Here is a 24,398-nt window from a genome sequence, read left to right on the forward strand (position 1 = left end):
TTACGGATTCGCCGACACCAACCCACACGAGCTATGGTTCTGAGACAACGACTGTCGAACACCTGAAGACGTCTCAGTTCCGCTGCTCGAATAGACCAAGTCTACCAGCCATACAACAAAACAGCCCGTACTGTAGCTTGATACACACGTCCTTTGAGATTCAGGGATAAACCATTCTGACGCCATAGGTGTCTCAAATTAGCAAACGCGGCCCGAGCCTTGCAGATTCGTGCATTCACCTCATCTGTCACACTACAATCAGCACTAATACAACTTCAAATTAAAGTGGAAAATTGACAACGGCTGGATAGTAAACTAATTTCAGAAATTTTATCCGTTGAACGCAAACAATAAAGCGGGATAACCACCGCGTATTCGGTATCGTTTAATGATTTGAACAGTATCACGTGAACATTTATAGCTGTCAAGTCGGGCGGCAAAATTTTCCGTTTGGAACACAGCATGGGGATTTAAATAGCAGTGCGGTAAAGCACGAAATCACCTGACCCGTGCAACATATTTGGTATTCGGGCCACCGCTCGGTTGTTTGATGGTCTGATTGTAAATTGTACCTCAGTTCAAGCAATGTGGACTGAGGATATACGTCTCAGAATGTTGATATTTGTTTTACATAATTCTCATCCATGAGACGTAAAAAACGTGAGTTATATACAAGGAGTAGTCAAATTGTTGAACGGAGTAAAGTGAGCATTCGTTAAAGCAGATGTCAGGTGATCAGGACCGCATCAACCTGCAGCACTATTCGCGGACACTGAGCTGAACGTGGCTGTCATTCTGGATGAATATTTTGGGGTTTTGTTGGCAAAACCTCAGGGAACAAGGAGTTCTGAATCAAATCAGTGACTAGTCTGCATCTGTTGCTTGACGGCGGCTAAAAATAGCTCTTGATTTGATCTCCAAACCAAGAGAAACCGTTTCGCAATCTACATATGCTCCAACGGACTTCAATGTAAGTCTCTCCCCAACTTTGATAGAACTGGCTTACTTCGTGGGTGACCGAAAAGCCATTGAGCCAGTTTAGGACATGTGGAGCATGATAGCTCTAAAAATCTTAGTATTCCGTAAGTGTGAAGCAATCTGTGATTGTCTAAGTAACAAAGCTCACTTATATTACATATTTTCTGTCAACCGAATAAAGAATAAATGGGGATTCAAGTGGGTTCCAGATGAGTCACCCGTCAAAGCTAAAATGGCATGCAAATGAGTGTTGCACACTAATTTCATGCGATTCGGGTTCAATTGGAACATAACGTTGTTGAAAGCTTAGATACTTTGCTTATCTGATGAACTCCAAGAAGGGCGAAGCTAGTCGTGGGCTGCCAAAGACTTTTCAGCAACCTAATGAGTAGTGCATCAAGTCAAAAAAAAGCTGGGTATTTTTCTCTGATGGTTGAGATCTTGCAGCACAATGAATTGCTAGCCAGGCCTTTTACACTTAACGTTTGAAAAGAATCAAAGACCTGATATTTCTCCCAGATGTGTTTTCCATAAAGGACGTATTTTACTGTCCTCTCCATGAGCTGTGCACATATCAGTGCATCGCTCCTTGCAGCACATTGCTAGCCAGGCCTTTTACACTTAACGTTTGAAAAGAATCAAAGACCTGATATTTCTCCCAGATGTGTTTTCCATAAAATAAAGATTTTACTGTCCTCTCCATGAGCTGTGCACATATCAGTGCATCGCTCTATAAGACCCTTTAGAATTTCTAGTAAGCGTGCCATCACAACGTTCCACAGCATAACGATTTTTCTTGAAATACCGCTCACGTGATTATTAAAATTAACTCCCCTCTGAAGCAGATGATATCATTGGGGCATCCGAAGAAGAATCCATTTCCCCGTCAATACCTGATGTAAAACAAACCTGCTTGACAAGTATAGTCAGAGCGACTCAGCTTTTGATGTCCCCACGATGGGGCCTCGTTCTAGATGAATCATGGGGAGGATTTGATATAAACGGGAGGCACTTGGTACTTTGGGGAAATAGATAACCTCGGATTGGGGTTTAACTCTGTAATTAATAATACTTTAGTTTACCTTTACACGTCAGTGCTACCCGGAATGCAAGAGAGCATAATTTTTCTGTGTGCCGACGTCAGTTGAACGTTTTGACAACACATACCCTCGTATTTTAATTCCTTATGGCGTTGCGTGCCAACTATATGAAAAATAAATACTATTAGTCTCTTCATTAAACGGTAGTTAGTAGTTCGTTATATCAACCAATGTCTAATGCCATAACTGTGAGAAAAAAATGTTCTGTGTCAGTTTGAGGTTTTAGACACGTGACATTCCATGAATCCGTCAAGATATGACTCACTAAGAAGGGCCATTTCTATCATACATTGTTATTTACTTGCTTAAACATGACGGTTCATGACTAAACAAAACGATTGCGAAATAGCACCACAATTAGTAAAGATGTCTAAAAGAAATCAGTGTAATTTTATCATTCTCTTTTTCTCTTCCCATTAAAACGGACGGTAATAAAGCGAAATAGAGCTACATTTCAAATTTGACCGAATAAACATTCACACTTTGCACTAATCGGGCTTTTTGTGCGCAGAGTTTGTCAGAAGTAGAACGCTTCTACCAATCGGTTCATCCGCCTTTTAGCGTTCACTCTCGTCACCCTTTGCTGCATACCATGTGCGGCACTGTACATTTCTACGGAACCTGTTTTGCTGCTTCTTGGACAGAACCCAGTGATTGCAACGTAAGTTTTGTGATTATTTTTGGTGAATGACTGGCCACAGCCAATGAAAGAAGCTGTAGTCAGCTGATCTGTCACAGCACTGACCATGACAAACCACTTATCTTTCTTAGGGAAAATAATGTTGGTCTGTTGACTGTCACCCTATTATCACCCCAGGTCTACAAATTCGAATAATATCGATTGGTCACATGACTCTTCTCCCGAATTCATCTGTAGTGTTTTAATAAAAACCTGCTGCACAAACATAACTGTCTTGATGAAAAACTAGTAAACTGAATCAATTAAGCGTACGTAAACCGATTTTTATGGCCTCCAACACCAAAATATGCAGATTTTTCTGTGATTTTTAACCAGAATTCTACACTTTTATTCAACCTTGTCTGTTAGACTAAGCGGATTAAACCTGAAGCACCGTGTGATGTCTGCGATTAACATAAATGCGCTTCTCAATGGTCGTCTGGCAGTACTTGTATTGAAAGTAAAAGGGGAATCACTATCACTTTTCTTTTATTAAATTAGTTACCTTTACTGGCAGTTCGGGCTTGAACCAATGAACCAGATATTGTGTCACGCTACCTGACTGGGAAGTCCTGACCAGGACAGTTATCGTTTCTCTGTTGGGCCTTGTCGAGGGTTGAACCTGGCCAGACCAGTAAAACCATGGTTGGATTGGAAATTTCCAGAATAATTCAGCTTTCTAATTCGACGTCATTGGGGCGAAACCCGTATTCATCTAAAAATGACCGAAACTTTGCAATACAGGTGCACTCAAATTCTCGTTCCAAAACATAGAAAGTGATTTCGCCTGATAGTACAGAACCACTGTTGCTGCTTTTCTCCACTTCGTAGAGCAAATCAACTATTTATTGGGGCATTTAGGGGTTTTGCGAAGATTGGCTTTTTTGAAGGTAATTTTTTTACCGGTCCATCATAGGACTACTCTAATACCAGCTACCATTATATTAACGGAACTCACTAGACTGGACAGTATAAAGGGTGCCAAGTTGTACGAAAAACTTTGAAATTTTACTAAATTCCCCTAATAATAAATTTGGCAATGCTTTTGAGATACTGGTGGCATGGAACCAGTAGTACTCGTTGTATGTAATTCACGTGGTCGTTGCGACACCTGAGTCCAATTAGCGAAAGAAATTGCTTCAAATTCTGGATTCCCTTTCTAGAGATGAACTCAAAATTTCATTGAAAGCACTGCGGCAACTTCGATCACAGGCAAATCATGTTGCAGTGATTCCTCACTGTCATCCGGGCACAGTCCCGATAAAACCACGCAAAATTTTGCGCTACTAGGCCACAAATAGTAGTATGACATTTAACGTATACTGACAGAATCGCGCCCCGACCTATCCACGTGGATCTTGCCGAAAATTGCAGCTCACTATTAACGACTGAAGAAAACAGCATTGTCAGACGAAATAACAGTCTCACATTCATTGTAGAGAACTCAATAATTCAATGGTTCCCTCCTGCGAGCTGCTTGTTCGGTGACGTTAATTTCCACTTTCTTCCGTTTGCCGTACAATGGGTCAGCTTGTGGATAGCGGTCGTTATCTGGATTCCCACTTTCATAGAAGACCAAAATATGCTTACTGTAGAACGTTGATCCACGATTCAAACACAAGCGTGTGCAACAGTTTTTTTATTAACTGGGCTTGGACACAGATTGATATGCGCCCATAAGCGACTTTCTATATTGCATTCTGAAAACAAACCCAACTGGGAAGTAATTATCATCGTAATCAACAGTAGCAGCTGCTTTTAAGTGTCATGGAGGGACAGATATGCGCCCATATGCGACTTTCTATATTGCATTCTGAAAACAAACCCAACTGGGAAGTAATTATCATCGTAATCAACAGTAGCAGCTGCTTTTAAGTGTCATGGAGGGACAATCAGAACTAAGCATAGTGTAGCAATAGAAATTTCCTCAAGTAGCTGTTTTACTTGGTTTTCTGTGTGCAACTGACTAGTGCTTATTTTGGGGGCGAGATGGCTCGGTGGTAAGAGCGCGAATTCGCTGACCGGAAGGTCCGACCTCTGCCTCTCGACTTCCCCTATCTAGGCTTGGGCAACCTGGTAGTATCCCAGTCCTCGCGCATCCTTCTGGTGGCATGATAGCTAGGCACTGAAAGGGTGTTGCAGCTGAGCGATTGCTCTGCCTAAAATTGTGAATTTGGGGTCTGTAGCTCCGATGTTCTCACTCACGACCTCCAACATGATAATTTTACCGTATAGAAACATTTTTACTAAATAACCGGTCCCCACAAGCCAATGATATGTCACGTTGAAGTTCATCTGTCAACGCTAGAACCTCATTTGATTTCTTATTCAAATGATAATCTTATGGCCCGAATATTTCAGTAGCAAGCGAACACAGTCAGCTGCATATCATCGTCAGCTAATCGGAGTTTCTGGATCATGAAGCTCGTTTGTATCACTTTTCGAAGGATTAGGAAACCAAATTATTCTCGCTGATAATGGTACCTGTCTAATTGAATTCCAAACAACTTTTGTCTGCTGGTGTGTGGAGTTTCTTTCCTAAATTCAGGCTTATAGTTGGTGACACCCCGAAGAAGAAGGCACAGTTATAGTGGCTGCAACGCGTAGCTGAATTGCGCATGGGCGATACTTTTGACACGCGCAGAGCTCCGTAAGTAAAGAAAAGTTTACAACTCTCAGCCTTAAATAAGGTCAGAAGCCATAATGTGGACCAGTCACGTCAGCTAGACAGCTAGTTTTACGTTCATTTTTACAATACGGCCTTTGAGTTTTCTCGGCAAACATTGTGCAAAGATTCGGTGTGGTCAATTCTTCATCCAATATACTAGATGAGTCTTTTTCACCATGGCATGAGGTATGAAAGTGTCAACGCTGTTAGCAAGGATAAGATAACGACATAGCACTCAGCTCAGTACCTTACAGAAGTATATTCTTTCAACGTATGATTCTGTTCCACACAGAATGTTTGTCACATTCAACAGATTCAAACTGACGCTGTTGTACTTTTAAGATGCTTATGCACTCTTCACTTTAACTATTTTCTGCTCCACAGAATGACGGCCGATCTCCTCGTTCGGCTTATCCCGGCATTAATAGTGAGTTGACAAACAAGCATTTCTCACTCATATTACTGGTTTTCAGTTTTGTGCCTGGGCGCAATTACTGACTAAATACGTGCAAAGTCAGGTGAGTCATTCACTGATTCAAGCTGTTGAGCACTAACTGTTCAAAGACGAGGCTGGTATGTTGAATGATCTTCATCCTTTTCTCCGTTGTAGAATCGCGTCTACATTTCGCTGTTTATTATCGTCATCACGAATGGCGTAAATGCACTCCTGCACTACATCCTACTCTATCATCTGCAACTTGGGATCAAGTAAGTGTTGGAACTGGCTATGCAAAATTATTAACCTTGCTGCGAAATAAAATGCACCATTTGTACTGTGACATTGTGACCACCAGTCAATGTTCACACGTCCCTAAATACCATGCGCAATGGACTTAGGGACAGAACCAAGTAAGCAGGTTCTTGCGTTGATGTCCAGTCACCGCATGAAAACCACCGAATACTTTACGATTGGTGTGATAGATAAGAAATAAATGCGCATTTTGTTACCTAGACTTGGTCGATCGGATTTCGCCCTACGCCTTACACATGACCTACATATATGACTTACATATGACCTTACACATGACTCCTTACCAATGAGGTTTTCCGATTTCAAGGAATACCTGGATGACGTACTGACCTAAGAATAAGTTACCGTGACGCAAACTTAGCTCATAATATGAGGCTTTTCTGAAATCGAAACAAACTTGCTTGAGTACACAGAATCTATCCAGTGTCCCATATTGCCAGAAGGAACACGTTTGAATTTTGGTCCGATGGTAATTAAGAGGTCCTTAAGGGAGTGAGAGTAAACGAAATACACTCATCTGCAAATCAACTTAGTTTTAAGGTAGATTCACCTGGACCCCAGCTGGACTTATCGTTTATGATGTTTTTAAGCGACTGAATGTGCTGCATCAGGCCATCTCATGTTTCATTTCGTACGATGTTCGAGATATCGCGATACATGTAGAGGCATGACACACTGCTCATAAGGTTGCTGAAAACACTTTGACGTCCCAGGATCGGTTTCACCCTTTTTGGGGCTCCTCAAGTAGGCGTGTTCCTCTCGAGTTTCCGTTAACCTTATGTTCCACGTGAACCCAAATTGCACGAAATTAACGAAATACACTCATTTGCATACCGGTTTAGTTTTGACATGGACTCACCTGAAACCAAGCTGAATCTCCCTTCTATGAGACCGCTGAAACGCCATGTAGGTAAGTAGTTCATAACAAATTGTGCGTTGCTGCTATGCACTGCAAAGGGATGTGCCTCGCTGGAGCTGAGAAAACATATCACTGGAAGGCCTTGGATACGATCACCTGAATGCTGACAGTTACCTCATATCAAAGTTTACACTGATTACATGGGACTAGTGTGACTTATGTAGGGTGTACCCTGAGTGTACAATAGGAAATAGCCAATGGTTTGCCTTTACAAAAAATCATACTTTTGATAGAGCAAAATTACCCGAAACAGTTAATTTTACATACACATTCAGCATTTGCCGAAACCTGGTCAACTTTTTTCTAAGTTCGATATATTTTGGCCAGCAGGTCTCCGAAAAGAGGAGTTTATTCAGGATTCTGAATTGGTTACTTGAAGTTTCGGTGCATAAATTAGACAGATATTGTGCCAAAAACAAAACATTCAATGCAGTTTTTTACTGGCAAAAATGTACATCTGTGTATACGTGCCAGTTAAGAGACCACCTGTTCGAAATGTTCTTACCTACACACTCATCATTTCCGTTGTGATTTACAAGCCCCCTAATTCTGGCTTGCTTTGCATGTAGAAAATTCCTTAGAATCGAAATATCACAGTATCGTTCCGCATTCATCCCCGACAAAACGTAGAACTTTTACTCAGCACTAGGACAAGACCATCCTATTACTTATGTTAGCCTCCGTACTCTTCCGTCCAGTTTCCCAAAATACGCATTATGAGCATGAGAACCACTGCACCAGTGAGTACCACAACCTCGTGACTTCCATAGCCGTGCATCTTTATGTCATTTCTAACAGAACTGACTGCGGAACTCCGTGAAGAAGATTAGCCACGCCAATCGAAACGTCGAACTATTACTCCAGTACGCTGTGTTTCGGCTTTAAACTTACACATTGAGCAAGAAAACGAGCGACGATGCGTGAAGAGTCCATCGAATCGGACTGCATTGTATACGGACAAGAGGTACATTTGTGAATGATGCAGACAAACTACAGCGGCTACTCACGTGGTACGAGTCAAAACATGGTAAGGAAAGGGCTTGTAAGTGAACCAAAGTACCAGAAAAGAGCAACCTGCGAGGGGTTCCGCTCACCGGCCGTGCTATGATACACTCTGTCCAACATTATATTTGTGCACGTCATCACTCCTCTGCCTAATAGCTAGGTTCCGTCACTCCCTATTGGGTAACATGTTTATAGCACTTATGACAATGTGGGGGAGACAAGGATTTTGAAGGTATCAGATATCAGCCGATAAATAAATAATCCTTTGAGATTTCCACATCTGATTATTTACAGATAGAGAATCAATTCTCGTGAGAACGAAGAAGGTAGCTAACAAAGCTTGTTTTCTGTGGTTGTTCCTCTTGGCTAATACATCACAAATTTATATGGTACCAGACATCACGTGGAAAAGGTTAAGATCGGGGCTACATACACTTTGGAGAAGTAGAAATCAAAGGAAGGGGAGGTTGGATGAGGGATGTTTCGTAGGCCAGTTCAAGTTCAGAGGTCGCACAAGTTTTTTTTGGATGCAAAGTTGCGAATCCAGCAAACGGATTCCAATCGCCTCTGCAATCGAGATTAGTCTGGATCGTACCAATCGTGATCGGTTCAGAGGTATATGATGGTGAAGGCCTGCTGCTTGTCTATGACATGACTAGATTCGGCCAAATGTGACGCAATCGCGCTTGAGCCTGGTTTCTTTCCACTGCCACCCAGAGATACGGAATTGCGTTCTCGCATTCTGTCTGACAAATGCCTTGTCGACGACCAACATATTATGCTTGGGACGAGCACATAAAGAAAGCTAGTGGTAGAACGTGGCAATTTATTTTTTAAGCGGAATTTGATAGTTGGGCTAGAGTTGAAGTTGTCTGCCAAAAAACAAGAAAAGAACTGTACAGNGAGGTACATTTGTCAATAATGCGGACAAACTACAGCGGCCACTCACGTGGTACGAGCCAAAACATGGTAAGGAAAGGGATTGTAAGTGAACCAAAGTACCAAAAAAGAGCAACCTGCAAGGAGTTCCGCTCACCGACCGTGCTATGATACACTCTGTCCTACATTATATTTGTGCACATCATCACTCCTCTGCCTAATAGCTAGGTTCCGCCACTCCCGATTTGGTAACACGTTTATAGCATTTATGACAATGTGGGGAAGACAAGAATTTTGAAAGCATGAGATTTCCACATCTGATTATTTACAGATGGAGAATCAATTCTCGTGAGAACGAAGAAGGTAGCGAACAAAGCATGTTTTCTGTGGTTGTTCCTCCTAGCTAATACATCACAAATTTATATGGTAGCAGAAATCACGTGGAAACGGTTAGGATAGGGGCTATATACACTTTAGAAAAATTGAAATCGAAGGAAGGGAAGGTTGGATAAGGGATGTTTCGTAGGCCAGTTCAAGTTCAGAGGTCGCAAAAGTTTCTTTTGGATGCAAAGTTGCGGATCCAGCAGACGGATTCCAATCGCCTCTGCGATCGATATCAGTCTGGATGGTACCAGTCGTGGTCCGCTCAGAGGTACCCGGTATATGATGGTGAAGGCCTGCTGCTTGTCTATGACATGACTAGATTCGGCCAAATGTGACGCAATCGCGCTTGAGCCTGGTTTCTTTCCACTGCCACCCAGAGATACGGAATTGCGTTCTCGCATTCTGTCTGACAAATGCCTTGTCGACGACCAACATATTATGCTCGGCACGAGCACATAAATGAGTACACACGAAAGCTAGTGGTAGAACGTGGCAATTTATTTTTTAAGCGGAATTTGATAGTTGGGCTAGAGTTGAAGTTGTCTGCCAAAAAACAAGAAAAGAACTGTACAGCTGTTTCATCCTTATTGGGAACCATCAAACAGTGCACATCTCACGAAACTCGGGAAGTCTCCAACAAGTGACCCTCCGGTCAGAGTTTGAACACCTCAGTTGTCGGCCTCATCTCAAGGTTAGCTGTGATGTAAGCTTCCACACACGTATGACGTTTGACAAGACTAGAACCTACGGTTTCTTTACTTGCGATCGGTCAGGTAGAGAACCGTTAAATATGTTTGATTCGTGAGTCTATTTGCTCACTCGTCCAGCATGATACAAGTTCGGACCCCGGCATCTGTATTCTTTATGCTAAACTGGCCTACTTGTGTCACGGATGAAAATGTTAGTAGCTCAGGGAGCGTAGATGGTCGTTGGATTGTCCGTTGAGCTTGGTAATTTGATTGCGAGCGTCTGAACGTTGCACAACCACTAACCCCCCCTTCGGCACCACTACGCTCCCAAAAACGCACTGATGATGTCAACTCGATTGGTGATGAAACGTTTGCAATCAAATTGCCCAGCTCAGCGGAAAAGTCAACAACCATACTTGCGTCGCTTTTGAATTACTTTTGTGTTTCAGCAGAGAATGCAACTTGAGTAACATTAATCATTGAGTTCGTAACTGAAATTAAGGATATATAATTCCTTGTAAGTAAGTGATTAGAACGGTTAAGTTTGTTGGTTCGCACAACTATATGTCGCGCAAATTTTACGGGTTGTTGAATTGCTTCCAGTCAGGAAAACTGGTATGAAATTACTTCACTCACAACTCTTGGCACCAAGATGAGACAATGGTGGGTTGATTTACTACGTGGCTACGTGCCTTATCTAAGTTGTTTATCAAAGGTTCATAAAGAATGAACGACGTAGTACATCAGACAATACTCTATGAATATTACGCAAATTTCCATCCCACAGAATGAAAAGTAGGAAATAAACTCGAAACCATGAGAACAATGAAGGTAGCGTACAAATCTGGTTTTCTGTGATTACTCTTCCTGGCTAATGTATCGCGAATTTATATCTTATCAGAAATCAAATGAAAAAGGTTAATATCGGGTTTACAGATACTTTGGGAAATGCAAATCAAAGGAAGAGGATTTTGATTGAGGGATAGATCAGTGGGTCATGAAGTCAGATAACTGATATCAACAACAGACAGGCTTGTGAGACCAGATTTTTCACAGGCAAGTTGAAGTTCAGAGGTCGCACAAGTTTCTTTTGGGTGCATTCAGCAGTCGGATTTCAATTGCCTCTGCGATCGATGGTAGACTGGATCGTACCAGTCTTGATCGGCTCAGAGGTGCCTGTTCGGTCTTTGCCGGCGCTCAGCATCCGCACAATGGAATTGAATTTTCGAATTTAGTCCCTGATGCACCAAAGCAATCAGGCGGTTGAGTTCAGAGCCCCGTTGAGGTATCCCGGGGTCTCAGCGATGCTTGGAAAGTATCTCATCAGACTTTTATGCTAGAAGTATGATTGCTTCAATGGACAATGAAATTTGATGGGCTGCAAAATCGTGAACGTAGATTAGGATGATTTCTGGTTTGAGCACATGCGCAACAAAATGCAACATTTTGGCGCCAAAAGTTTTACTCCACTTGTAAGGGTTTTGAAGGCAAAAGCATTGTGCGCTGATGAGCTTCGCTTTTTCCAAGGCCGTGTACATATGTGTTCAAAACGATTCCTCATCGGATATAACTAATGCACGGTCTTCAAACCAGGCGGCTCTTTCCAAGATGATTCTGATCATTTGGTGAAAGGTTGGTTATTCTGCTAAAGTTTTCTTGCGAAAGATTGAGCGTAACACAATCAGCTGGCGGTCACCCATACAGCCCGGTGTCGTTTATGTCACTGGTGAATTCTAAGTACTTATTCACTGATTTTCGAACATAACTTTCCTTCGAAGGTGTGAAAAATGAAGGGATGAGAAGAAAACGATGGTTATCAAAGCCGCAAATAAGAGCTTGTAGGTGCGAATTGAGATTCGAATTGAGTAGTTACAACATGAGGATTTGAGGCATCAATCATTTTGAACATGCCGCATATTGGTTAGAAATGACCTTTGTTTGACAAAAACACCCTTGATTTCAGAGCAGAAGTAAGCATTCTTCGAATGGTACGATTCTGACTGCTGAACAACCCTCAAATAAGAGAGAGCACTCGCATAGTATTTTGATGTTTGACTTCAAAGATTCGGTTATCTACTCTCATCGTCATGTTTCATTACACTGAAGGAATGGGTTGAACATCTCCTGACTAAGTAGGACGTGATTACAACTACTTAAAAGATCGATAAAATCAATATATGCTTGCCTCGTGACCTTGGTTTCAACCCTCTTCTGGGTCAATTTCATTTCAACGCAAACCCGTAGTAAAAATGAATGGATAAACAGATGACACTTTCGATCTGTCCCGACTTTGGGTTGATTTTGGATAGATTGTATGCTTGTGAAGACGAATTTTTTCTTCCATAGACTTCTGCACATTTATTGTGTGAAGATTTCCCTCTTTTCAGCTTTGATTTAAGCAAATATTTAATAATGAATCGGATCCCTTGGAACCACTTAAAATCTTATCAAGTTAAAGTGGTTAGAACATATGCCTTGATGTCTTACCACCGTCCAAGAAAAAGGCACTGTTTTGACTCTAAACTGTTGCTCGCAAAGGGTTCGCGTCGGACTGTCCGCGTTTTCGCAGCGCCAAAACTTCAACTGAGTATTGTGGGATATTAGCATCTTTAATCTCACTTGCTTCTTCTGGCACATAGTTAGAAACCCTGCAAGAAGTGGTACCTGACTGGCCCTATTACGGAGCCCACCTCTTATTGGGAATGCCATGCTCAAGTCTGTCTGTCATTGTATGGTGGCCTCATGTGCGGGAAGATTCTCAAACGACGATGGATCAATTCCTATGGTGGTGTCTATCTTCGATATCACACTCAGATGAGTTTCTGGCGTTGGTGCTCGAAGCCATGTCTACCTTGTACTTAATTGTTTTCCACAGGAACATAGGGCCGATCTCGACCTCCATCCTTCAACCCGTCACCAGAAAGACCTTATAACTGTATGGAGGTTTTGTACTAGGGTCATGTTGTTGATGTTAACGATGATGTATTTCACTTTCAAGTTACTTCTACATGTGTTTGAAAATATCAGAACTGAGATACTCAACCGCAAACACTCAAGGTTACTTACAAAATAAAAGGGAGTTCGCATCAATCATCGTCTTTGTTATTGATCTGGATGGGAGTTTAATTCGTACCTGCCATGTTCTCTTCTAGTTTGCTGAAAATTGAGTGCATTTCAGAAGCCACGTAGGAACACAAAAGTTGTACAAAGGACCATAAATGAATGGAAAGGTGCAATCTAAACTGCAGTGAAGACCTAATTTCTTTCTGAAAGAATTTTATCGACAATCTCATTTTAAAATAATTCTTCTGTTCAATTAATTTTTTGTGAGAAAATAAAATCCTTGCCGTATCTGTGCGGCCTCATTGCGAATTTGTTTTCAGCATGCAATGCTGAATGTAAAGTGTTTCTGTTGAATTAATTCACTGGCCTGAGTGCCCACTGATTTTTCGGCAAACTACAAGTCAAATATTACAATTGCCATTGCAATCAGAATCAATAAAAAAGTTTGTTCACACCTTTTGATTGATCATCTCAGATAATGAGATCGTGTGTAAATTAGTTTCACTCGCATTTCTCACTCGTGCGATTTTCAATGAGGCGTGTTTGAATTGATCGATTTGCTCAATGGGGTGTCGTGGACGACTGCACTTCGCATTTCTCCCAGATTGCCCATGTAGGTGTAGAGACAGCTCGAGTAACCGTGGTGAGTCATTACAAGGATCCTCTCCTCTTCGTTCACCTCCATGTGGTAAAATGCAAACGATTGTGTCACTGTCTAGGAATCCTTGGTTCACATCCAGTCCTGTTGGTTTACAATCATGTTTTCTTTTGTGCGACATGTTTGTTTCTATTACAGCGGGGCAGCCATCGCTCAGACTCTGGCCTATTTCTTCCAAGATGTCTGCTTTCTCTGCTATATTGCATTTTCCAAGAAAATAATCAAGCCATTCTCAAGTGAGCCCTCTCGTTTTTCTAAAATTTCACTATGGACACCGAAAATAGTGCTATTTTAGTGATTCCTACATGGATATTACTTAAGAATGATCTGCAAATCTTGCTAACGTAAAGGGAAACACGGGACAGAACAGAATAAGAGGTCATCTGGTGGCTGTGCTTGTCAGTCTAATGCCTTCTACCACAATGGATCACCATAAGTTCTCGTTTGATTTCGTCAGTCTCCCACGACATAGGTGGGCACACGTGGACAAAAGCTAACATAATGAGTTTTCTAGAGCATTTTTCGTCGTGCTATGCAGTTTTGTGAGCTTCACATTGCGTTTTAGTCCAAAACAATCTCATGCACATATATTGCTAAGGTTCGCAGTTATACAATTTTTATTGCGTTTTTGGTCAAGATAAATATAAAGAGCCAATCAAAGTATTTGTCTGCGGTTATTCAAAGGCCAGTTCATTAATTCACACCGAGTTAAGTGGTTTCCGTCGAAGGTTTCCAAGCTGATGTGAAAAGAGTGCAACTGTCATGTATAGCTGCGCAGTCCTGATAAGGTAAGGGTGCTCACAGAGAGCCATTGCATTAGCTTACTTCAGCAAGGCCCTCAAGATCGGTGCAGTTTGTGACACATGCAAGATTATACAGCGGATCAGTTGCCCGTGGTTGAGGAACACAACCACGTTGATCAGTAATGGTCTTAGGACGTCGAAGAATTTTCAGGAACCTTATAGGTAGTGTATTACGTTTATGGTCTGCGTATCGCTAGAGTATCATTGATAATGATGTACTCACTCTTTTTGATGATGGATAATTGGATAAGCTTTCTCGCGTTGACAAACTGAGCGTATGATTGTTTCTACACCAGCTCTTGTTACGTCATCCTTCGTCATGTTCGAAGAGAGTCCAATTAACCAGTTCATCACATTTTTTAAAGTTGGGGTGCTAGAAAACTCATAAGTCCTACTAGTTTATGGGTGCAAAATTCGAAACAAATTGCTACAAAAGGAAGAGAATATAAGAATGGCATAACTTCAAATTTTGAATCCATTTATCTCGGATTCTAATTCTTCGGTTGAAATAATCGGAAAATCAGTATTTTGTTATTACTGTTGTATCAAAAAGTGTTGCTCTCACGGCAAAGTTAACAGCTCCGGAATCTGCATTCTGAGGTCAATTACAGCCCAAAATGTTCTGGTTGAATGATCAATCACACATCCGTGGATTAGGCGTGACGTCACTGTGTCCTTTCTGTCTACGGAATTTAATTAACCGTTTGGAATAGATGATTGGACACAGATTCTCACGTGCTTTGGTCTGTATGACACTGGGCGAAGGGACGAATTAAGCACGTAACTTCAAACTGATGCTCGGGTGTGGAAAGCCTTTGTTAGCAGACATGAAAAGTGCCAGGTAAACTACAATGATTGGGAACACGTGGGGATTAGAAAATTTAGGAACAGTTGTGAGGAAAATGAGAGTGACTGGTTTACTTTACTTCGACTTAGCTATTCACTGTATGATTATGCGTCGCCGTTTTCTCTAGCGCCACGACTCTCAACTAGTATAGCAAGGCAGTTGATTGAATCGCGCTCGCATAAATACAATGGTTTGTGTCTTCCGCAAACACTGAAAGCGCATGCATTCACCATCGTCATTATCAATGTTATAGCAGGTAGCCTTCGTAAGAACGCACGTTTTTTGACGCGAAAACAGACCTGCTTATGTTGATGCAAGAGCTGAGAAGAAGGCCTCGAAGACATTCACGACGATGTTCGGTTTGTTGTTGTGAATTAGTCCCAGACCACTGACTGCTAACCTCTGCGGTCGGTATGACCTTGAGCTCCATAAAGTTGATCCCCATAGACCAGTGAATGGAAACTTTTATCTTCTCAGTATTTATAGTATACACCAGTGGACTTTTACAAATGTAAAATGCAATTGTTGGGGACGCAGCTTCATCAGGTAACGGTCTTTTTCGTGCCATGGTACACCTCCCAGCTGTGTGGAACGCCATTCTAACGAGTCATGACATCATCTTTGGCTTGGACTTCCGGATTGATAATCAGGTCGAGATATCTGCACTGGCAGTCACTCTCCAGGGTCGCTCGATTATTCTGGGGTGGAAAAAAACGGATTCAATGAGCATGATTGGGATGGGATGAAGAAACAAGTATCCCGGACGGATTTTCAGAAATCTACATTCGGAGATGTGTTCCAAGCGGCACGATATGCTACTGATTGCTACGCGCTTTCAAGAACACAATACGGAGGGTTGAAAAACGAATATAAGAGAATCGGATAATAAATAGCCATTAGGTTGAGGTCAACACCGATTCCGGTTGAGTGGCAGACCGAAACTTGCATTTTCGAAAAAATACGACCCGCCGTTTTTAAAACCCACTACGTTAATTTAGCGGCTGGTTTCAACGCTTGCTGAAAAACTGGAGGATAACATACCCCACCGAGAGCGTTCAAAGTGACTTTGGGCTGCACTCAAACAGTGGTATAGCGTTCAGCTTGCTCATCATACTGTGAAAAACAGGTGTGTAGTAGTAAATTACAGCGGAGAAGACCGGCATTCCACAAGAAGTCAAAATACACCTAGCAGTAGAGCGCCTTCGGAAAGTTTATACACGCATTTATTCCACTCGTAAAAGACTCACCGCTTGCCTCGGTTCGGATAATCGTGAGAGAAGAGCAACAACAACCGCTTACGAGCCAAGCACAAAGTAACACGTGCCTGACACATAACGGGTGTAAATCCCCGGTTCTTCTTTTGTCATTAATGTTTAAAGTATGAAGTACACTTGAAGTGCGCATTCGATTAATGGGAGTCTGCCAGTTTTTTTTCTCCGGCTTTGGGGATGGCTCATCAAGCTGACGAGTTTTTTAAACTGGCTGTTTTCTGCACATGACAACCCGTGACCGCAATCGGTATGCTGAAGAAGGCATCTGTAAGCCTACGTTCTACTCGCCCCATGTGAAAAGCATTTACTGTGGAGAGGTGGACCCTCACGAGAAACCTTATGTTCTCATCCCTTTGTTCGTATTGTCAAAGGGTGGTGAGATTGGTCGTATTTACTTCACAAATATTCCATCTATGTAGTAAAAATGAAAATACCTGCTTGCTGAATTATTCTGATAAGTAGAACTTATGGAAAGGTTCTCCTATCTTCTTGAGGTGCTGTATTTCAATCGCGAACTCTGTTTGTCTTTTTAGATTGGTCAATGGAGTTTATCCAGAACTGGGGTGGATGGTTTCGACTGGCTATTCCCGGACTAATCATGGTCTCATTGGAATGGACATTATTCGAAATTGGTGGAATCGTTGCAGGTAATCTGTTGTGTTCAATGCATGCATATTTGTTACATATGGGAGCGATTCGATCCTCAGGAGCATAAAACAACGAGTAGGTCAGGTTTTACTGCTTTCGTTTTATATTTTACGAAATGTGGCTCTGCAGCTCTGCTCGGGATAAGCGTACGAAAAAAAATCCTGGACCGATACACAAGATGGTGTTGGTCAATTTTACCGTTTCAGCCAAACAAATTCCAACCTGGATAACAATTTGTGGCTGACTAACACTCCTTTCTAACATTCTATCGATCGATCAACATGCGCGCCATTTTAGCAGCGCAAATAAGTCGTTGAATATGCACCCAGGATGCATGTGTGGCTATTTTTTGTGACTGAAGCACACCTGTTTTTAATGTCTTTCCGATGCGGATAATCTAAACTGTTTTAAATTCACATTCTAGACAGATCCACATGGGAACAACGATGTTGCTCGGTCATCAAATAATTGTAAAAAAAAACCAGTTTGAAATCTTTTGTCAGGTGATAGTCATACGGCTCCATGTACTCGTATTCTGGGAAAGATCCGTATATTAGCTCTGTAGCAGTCAAACGTAACTTTATAACGTATCCTCTCCAGTACGACCTTGTAACCTTGCGCGTGCATATCAGAAGGTCATTTCTCCGACCCCCTCTAATGCAACCTCATTTTCCTGCACAGATCTTTCACCGAAAAAGTGAAGAAAACAAGCTTTTTGAACGTCTGGTTTCTTGAGAGGGTGAGGTCATATATATGCATAAATTCCTGACAGGTTCACAATTGAAATTGCACACAAAACGATCATGGTTAAGTTGGAAAACCGAATGTTGATTACGCGGATAGTATGTGCAGCAAATTGTCGCACGGTGACATACCCATGAATGTGAAGTCTTTGAACATCACAGGAATTTTCTCTACCCTGTCCGAATTTTATGACTTAGAATAAGCGAAAGCTGTTTTAGCAGTGACAGGATGTTCGCTCCCTTGTACGAGTTGGAATTTCTCCCCTTAGATTGGTACATCTTTCGAATTGGGACATAGAAGTAAGGCCAAACCAGCAGTGAAAAAATCGATCGACCTGGAGTTTTTGCATAATCTATCAAGCCCTGGGTCCGAAATGGTTTTGCCTGAGTCTTCGGGGGTATATTATCAGAGGTGTTCTTTCTGGCCAGTTCGAAATAGCTCAGGAGCTCAAGGAAGCTCAGTGGTTCGGGCTCAAACTTACTGACCAGAAGGTCCATGGTTCGAACCCAACCGCAGCGTCTCGACTGATCCTGCTCAGGCTTTAGACACTTGGCAGCAATGCGCCGAAAATGTGCCGCAGCTCAGGGGACTGGTTAGCAGCAACGACCTATTCGTAATAGCTCAGTGCCACTGAATTACCAGTAGTGTGCTCACTCTTGTTTTTCCTGGAGCGCCGCCAAAATAGCCTCAGGTTGGGTGAATTAAACCATAATATTGAGCTTTACTGATCTTTAAAATGCAGAACTAGCAGAAATACCTTTTATCGGATCGAACGCTTTCAACCTGTTGATAATGTTCAATTGAGAGTTCATCCTGTTAGAGGAAAAAACACTGTAATCTGTTTCAGCTTTATTGAAAAAACAGCAGGGCACGTTTCACAACACTCAGAGTGTTTCGAACTCGTGGCCTACTGGCCGGTGTTTGAACACTTTCCCGTTTGGCCACAGATGGCTGATCAGCAGTGTGACCTCTCGGACAAGACATACCGCCATTCATCTTTCCATAACGGAAACCACATCACGTGGTCACATGTTGACTGGCTCCTCGAGTGTTGAATTCTTGTGCAATTAAGCTTCTCTCAATCAACTTATAGATTGATGGCATCTATTTAAGATCTTTTGTGGAGTCAAGTACTTATGTGTAGTACGGGTGGCAGCTGTCAAACGGGTGATCGAGCATCCATGTGTGTGAGTACCGCTTAACACGAGCCAATCTGCAGGAATTTCAGACTGATATATGTGACAGCTACAACGTTGGTAGCGCTGTCACGAACTTCGTCACAGATGACTCAGAATGTGAAACTGAGAACTCTTCGTTCAAGATTTACTTTGTCTGCTCTGGAAAAAGCAATTCTTTGGGCTGACCTCCGGACTGATCAATAAGAAGTACAGTTTGAGATCGCGCTGATATTAAACACATCAGTGTATAACCACGTTCAGTGATATATGATAGAGGTTCTCGAATATCATTTTCTGTAAATTATTTGATAAGTACTTTGCCCTATTCCTGTTCCTCTTCCCGTTCTCTCTCATCCTTGTCCTTGCAAACTAAGGAGCAATGAGGCCAGAAATATTGGTTTCCTTCTCTGAGGGTTCTTTTCTCGCGAATTTCTTTCTCAAAAGTCCAAGAATACCCTAATTTCTAGGATAGTTGCGCGTGGGTAATCCCGCCTCCTGATGGTTGTCGGTTCGAAATCGTTCTAAAGCCACCTGACGTGATTTTTAATCTTTATGTCCAAAGCGTTACAGAAGGACTACCACAATATGACCAACTCTTCTTGTCGGTTAACGTGACCATTAAAAATGCTGCATGGAAAAAAGTCAGTGGCAATTTCTCATTTTTGAACTGAATGAATGATTAAAATTTAAATCTAAGGCAGTCGTTTAAAAACATAAATCCTACGAATTAATCCGTTCGTGAATCTCCCGCTAACAATCGGTGTACAAGCTGAGTGGACCGGTTTCTAACTCTGATGAGAAACACAGCGCCTTTCTGGCAGACACTCTGTTGAAAAATGCGTATTCTGAACCGGTGGTGTTAGAAGTTCCTCATCGGTTAAGAAGTATCTTTGCTGGTTTTCCTTCCTCAATCTACGTTACGTAATGCAATGATACGCTGGGCGTCAGACAAATGGAACATTGCATAACGACGTACCGTCACGCGACCACGCGCGGACGATCTCGCCTGAGCTGATCACGAAAATATCAAAATGAAACTACGAATATCGTCGATCAAGCCGACAGTTGGTTACACTACCCGGACTACAAATATCGTCTTGCATATGTTGTGCAGCTTTAACATCACTGGACATCATGCGCCATCTAGATCAACTTCACTGATGATAACTCAAAGTTCACGGTTTTATTTTACTGACAAAATCGCGTACCTCTAAACAGTGAATCTATCAACAACGGAATGTGTGATATTATCCCAATTCAGTATTAATGTCCTAGCGAAACTTTGATTGTCAAGAGCGGGAAACATGATTCACTTGCCTATTTTTCTTGTTCTCATATAAATCGATGAGCGGGATTTTTAGTTATATTAGCCTAGGTGGATGCTGAACTGTATACGATTTAAAGTGTCAAGGCATGAAGTGCAGCAGCACGTTACTAGTTCATCATTAAGCCATTACACGAGACAGGTATCCAGATCGGAAGTAAGGTTTGGTGTAAACACATGGAACATGTTTGTGACAAGCAACTGAATGTGCTTCACCAGGCCGCCTCATGTTTCAGTCGCTACGATATTCGATATATCGCGATACATGTATATCTTTGTAATGTACTACTCATCACAAACGAGATATTCAGCTGGGTTCAAGGCGAGTTTCTCGAAAAACCAAAAATTAGTTTGCAAATGAGTGTATATTCGCTAATTTCGTGAAATTTGGTTTCAAGTAGAACATAAAGTTGACGGAAATCCGGGGACTGCGCCTATCTGATGAGCTCCAAAAAAGGCTAAACCGGTCATTAGCTGTCGATGGATTTTCGGCAACCTTATGAGTAGTACATTACAAAAGCCTTGTGTTATTTTCTCTACAGTAGCTGGAATAAAAGCGCTCTCCTATTATTCCCGGTTGTGTTTCTTAGGCCGTTAAAACGGTTGAACGACAATTGTCAAACGGCTGGGTAACTGTCGGCCAAAAGTTAATTAACTTTGTGCTTGGCTGAAGTGAGAGACAATACCGACGGTATTTGTTAAGCTTGATTATGTCTGTTAACAGAAGACTGTTGTGTGACCAGGGAATAAAGGAGAACTGAATGTGCGACACTAATGAGTGTCTGTCAGTCTTAGGTTATTGCATAGCAAATTAGAAGACGGGAAGAATCCTGTCATTGACACTGAAAAAAATTGGGTGGTAGTCAACATAAATCTGTTTTTCATCTCATGTATTGGCGTTGTCGAATAGGCCCCCGCTCACACCGAAATGGGTTGTTACGTAGTTTCGGAAATACCTGGAACCCGAACCGTAGAAGTTGAATAATTTTAAAACTGCTCGCTCTAGCAACTGTCCTAAAAAGTGGATGTTTCCCTGACAGATTATGTGGAAACCTTTTAATTTTTGATGCTAAGGGTGTGCCTTCGTGTATGTATTTCAGGCACACTGGGTGAGAGGGAACTTGCAGTTCAGACGGTACTCATCAGTCTGGATTCGATTAGCTACAGTCTGGTGAGTTGATAACTTCCAAAGTAATTTGGATTGTTTATACCTTTTGTAATATTGCGCCCATGGGGCCAAGTGAAACTCGTATCCTACAATTCGTTGCAGCTTCCTTATGGATTTGGAACGGCCACAGGTATCAGAGTGGGACAGTATCTCGGAGGACAAGAGCCACGTGGTCCGCGTTCATGCTTATCAGTGGCACTACTTGTCTTGTGTAAGTAACCTCCAAAGTGATACTTCATTCGGGATTTCTGCGATGCGAATCTAAATTATTCTTTTCCCTTGCTTTAATCCAGGGGTGATTTCACCGTTTTACTATGGCATTTCAGTAGCTCTTCGGTGGTACATTCCTCTGATATTCAGCAGAAATCCGTAAGTTCCTTTCCTCATCGTAGCTGATCACTCACATCACATATTGTTCAACGCCAATAGTCAAGACATATATCATATTCAGGACGAATACGTCTCATTTGCTACACTAATTTTATCTACTATAAGACTAGTGCCCTGTGTGACGGGATCAGTTAGCTGCCGTAGCGCAAATTCCTTTCCTCAGTTTCACAGGCCATCCTCAAAGACAGATTTGGTGGTACTTAAACACCATCGAGCTGCTCTGTCACCCTTCTTTATTGCAATTCAGGCTATTAGACATCAGCATTTGTGAACTTCCGGTCCTGAGGCAAGTCCAGATTCATACATAGAAGCTGAACGTGTTATTCGTGAGCTTCAGATATATGGAGCAACTATAGTCAGATATCGTCTGTGTAGCAGATGGTAACTTAACAGTTTCCGTCAATAAATGGTGATACAATAGTGACTGTTATCGACAGTGACCGCTTTGCGGGAATATCACAGTACAACGTGGTGTCTAATTAAAAAATGTGGCTGACTTGGAGTCGAGAACTAGGCCTACTTGGTGAACCGCAAAGGCTAGGGGGTGGGGCGAAAGTGGGTTGTCCGGAGGTGTGCTCGAACTTGTGCACCGATATTCTGAACACCTTTGTGAACAAACATGAAGCAGCCTTTGCGCAACACAGTCCGTTGGAGCACACTGAAAGGAGTGTTTCAGGAGAATTCAAGCGCAGCCTCCGTCAACATCAAATCAACTTAAAATTAGTGTCCTCTATGACCTACATCTACCTCTTTTGAAGGCATCATTTTTCCCAATAAATGAAAACAACGTATTCTGGAAATGCTAGGTACGTGTCCAGTCGTATATATAGTCCATATCTTCTCGTTTTAGAACACTCACCGATTTGATTATGTATAGGCGGGCGACGAACGTCCTCAAGCAAAGTACTGGGCTAACTCAGCGACTGACTGGCTAGCGAATAGATTGAGAACATCTCCGTTCCTGTGAATGAACTCTGCGGAAAAAATGTTGGAAGCAAGTTACCGAAAAGCTGGGAGCTTCAAACAAGTTCCAAAGTTTGTATAATCAAGGAAGAAAGTTTAGTTTGGACATCACACAACAAGAAATCGTCCCGTTCGTTCCAGCGCAACTTCAGGTTCATCGTGGACGGTCATTGGTTGTCATTGGTGCAGAAAAGTGTCAGCCGTTTTCTAGAGGCTTCACGAAGAGTTTAAATGCGTTCGCTCTTGTGTGTAGTTTGTGTGAAGCTTTGTGTGAAGTTTTTACAAATCAGTCAAATGGCTGTGTAAAAGGTGACTGGATTGCCCAGCTTTCCGAACGACAACCCAGGAACTACACTGGGTATTTCGATTGGCTGAGGCCCTGTTACGGATTTCACACCGGGTAGCATTGACAGTTTCTGAAGACTGATAGAGAATTTTTGAATAATTATGGGCGCTTTCAGCATATGAACAGTGACTGTTGGATTCAAATTGGCATAGTGTGGGAGTATTAAAAAAAGTCACTTCCATGCTACCGAAAGTCACGGCATTTGTTTTTGTGCCAAAAATGTACTAACAGCAAACTACGTGGCCGGTATTCATTAAATCTGTCCCTCTTTTTTTAAAAGTGATGTGATTGCTATGGTAGCTGAACTTCTACCGGTCGCTGCAATATTCCAAATATTGGATGCCGCCAACGTAAGTCGTCCTCTGTCAGTTCACTGTAATTCTCTGCACAATCAATTGGTTTGTTCCGCTAGGTTTGTACTCATAAAGCGTGAAGACTATAAAACAATTCACATTTTTATTGAATCGATTGAGGGTGATTTCACATCCGGAGATGTCCATTGTCAGTCATTCTTCAAATTCTCCGCTTCTGTACAAAAAATCGTTCAGCTATAACACCCTTTCGGTACCCAGCTGCCATGCCACCCGAATGAAGCACGAGGGCCGAGATACTACCAGGTTGCTCAAGCCTCGACAGGGAAAGTCGAGCGGCAGATGTCGGATTTGAATCACGGACCTTTCGGTCAGTAAATTCGAGCTCTAACAAATGAGCGCTCTCGCTCATGTTTCTGTATATATCTATCTCATTCACTAGGCAATAGGGCTGAAGTGACTAGAGGTGAATTGACCACGGTGAAAAAAAATGTTGGAAGTTGGCGTTAATGTCCATTCCATATAAATGTAGCACACGGAAAAAATAATTGACGAAATGAAACTGGAATTTTCCGTTCCTTGTGTTGTTTAATAATGCACTTATCTTCGCTGGTGTCGGTTCTGAAACAGTC

At 42.1% G+C, this 24,398-nt stretch overlaps 1 protein-coding gene across 1 annotated transcript in view; it reads left to right on the forward strand.

Moving 5' to 3' along the window:
• Positions 1-24,398, forward strand: part of T265_01158 (hypothetical protein) — a gene marked incomplete at both ends in the record, with an annotated part of 66,719 nt that overhangs the window by 24,313 nt on the left and 18,008 nt on the right. Inside the window, 10 exons of the mRNA XM_009165119.1 lie at positions 5,810-5,852; positions 5,899-5,943; positions 6,036-6,133; positions 9,522-9,638; positions 13,912-14,009; positions 17,228-17,341; positions 21,689-21,759; positions 21,859-21,967; positions 22,050-22,125; positions 23,736-23,805. Of these exons, the coding sequence (XP_009163383.1) occupies positions 5,810-5,852; positions 5,899-5,943; positions 6,036-6,133; positions 9,522-9,638; positions 13,912-14,009; positions 17,228-17,341; positions 21,689-21,759; positions 21,859-21,967; positions 22,050-22,125; positions 23,736-23,805 (841 nt within the window). The remainder of the gene's footprint in view (positions 1-5,809; positions 5,853-5,898; positions 5,944-6,035; positions 6,134-9,521; positions 9,639-13,911; positions 14,010-17,227; positions 17,342-21,688; positions 21,760-21,858; positions 21,968-22,049; positions 22,126-23,735; positions 23,806-24,398) is intronic.

Source organism: Opisthorchis viverrini (assembly GCF_000715545.1).
Source record: "Opisthorchis viverrini unplaced genomic scaffold opera_v5_12, whole genome shotgun sequence".
Taxonomy (NCBI): domain Eukaryota; kingdom Metazoa; phylum Platyhelminthes; class Trematoda; order Opisthorchiida; family Opisthorchiidae; genus Opisthorchis; species Opisthorchis viverrini.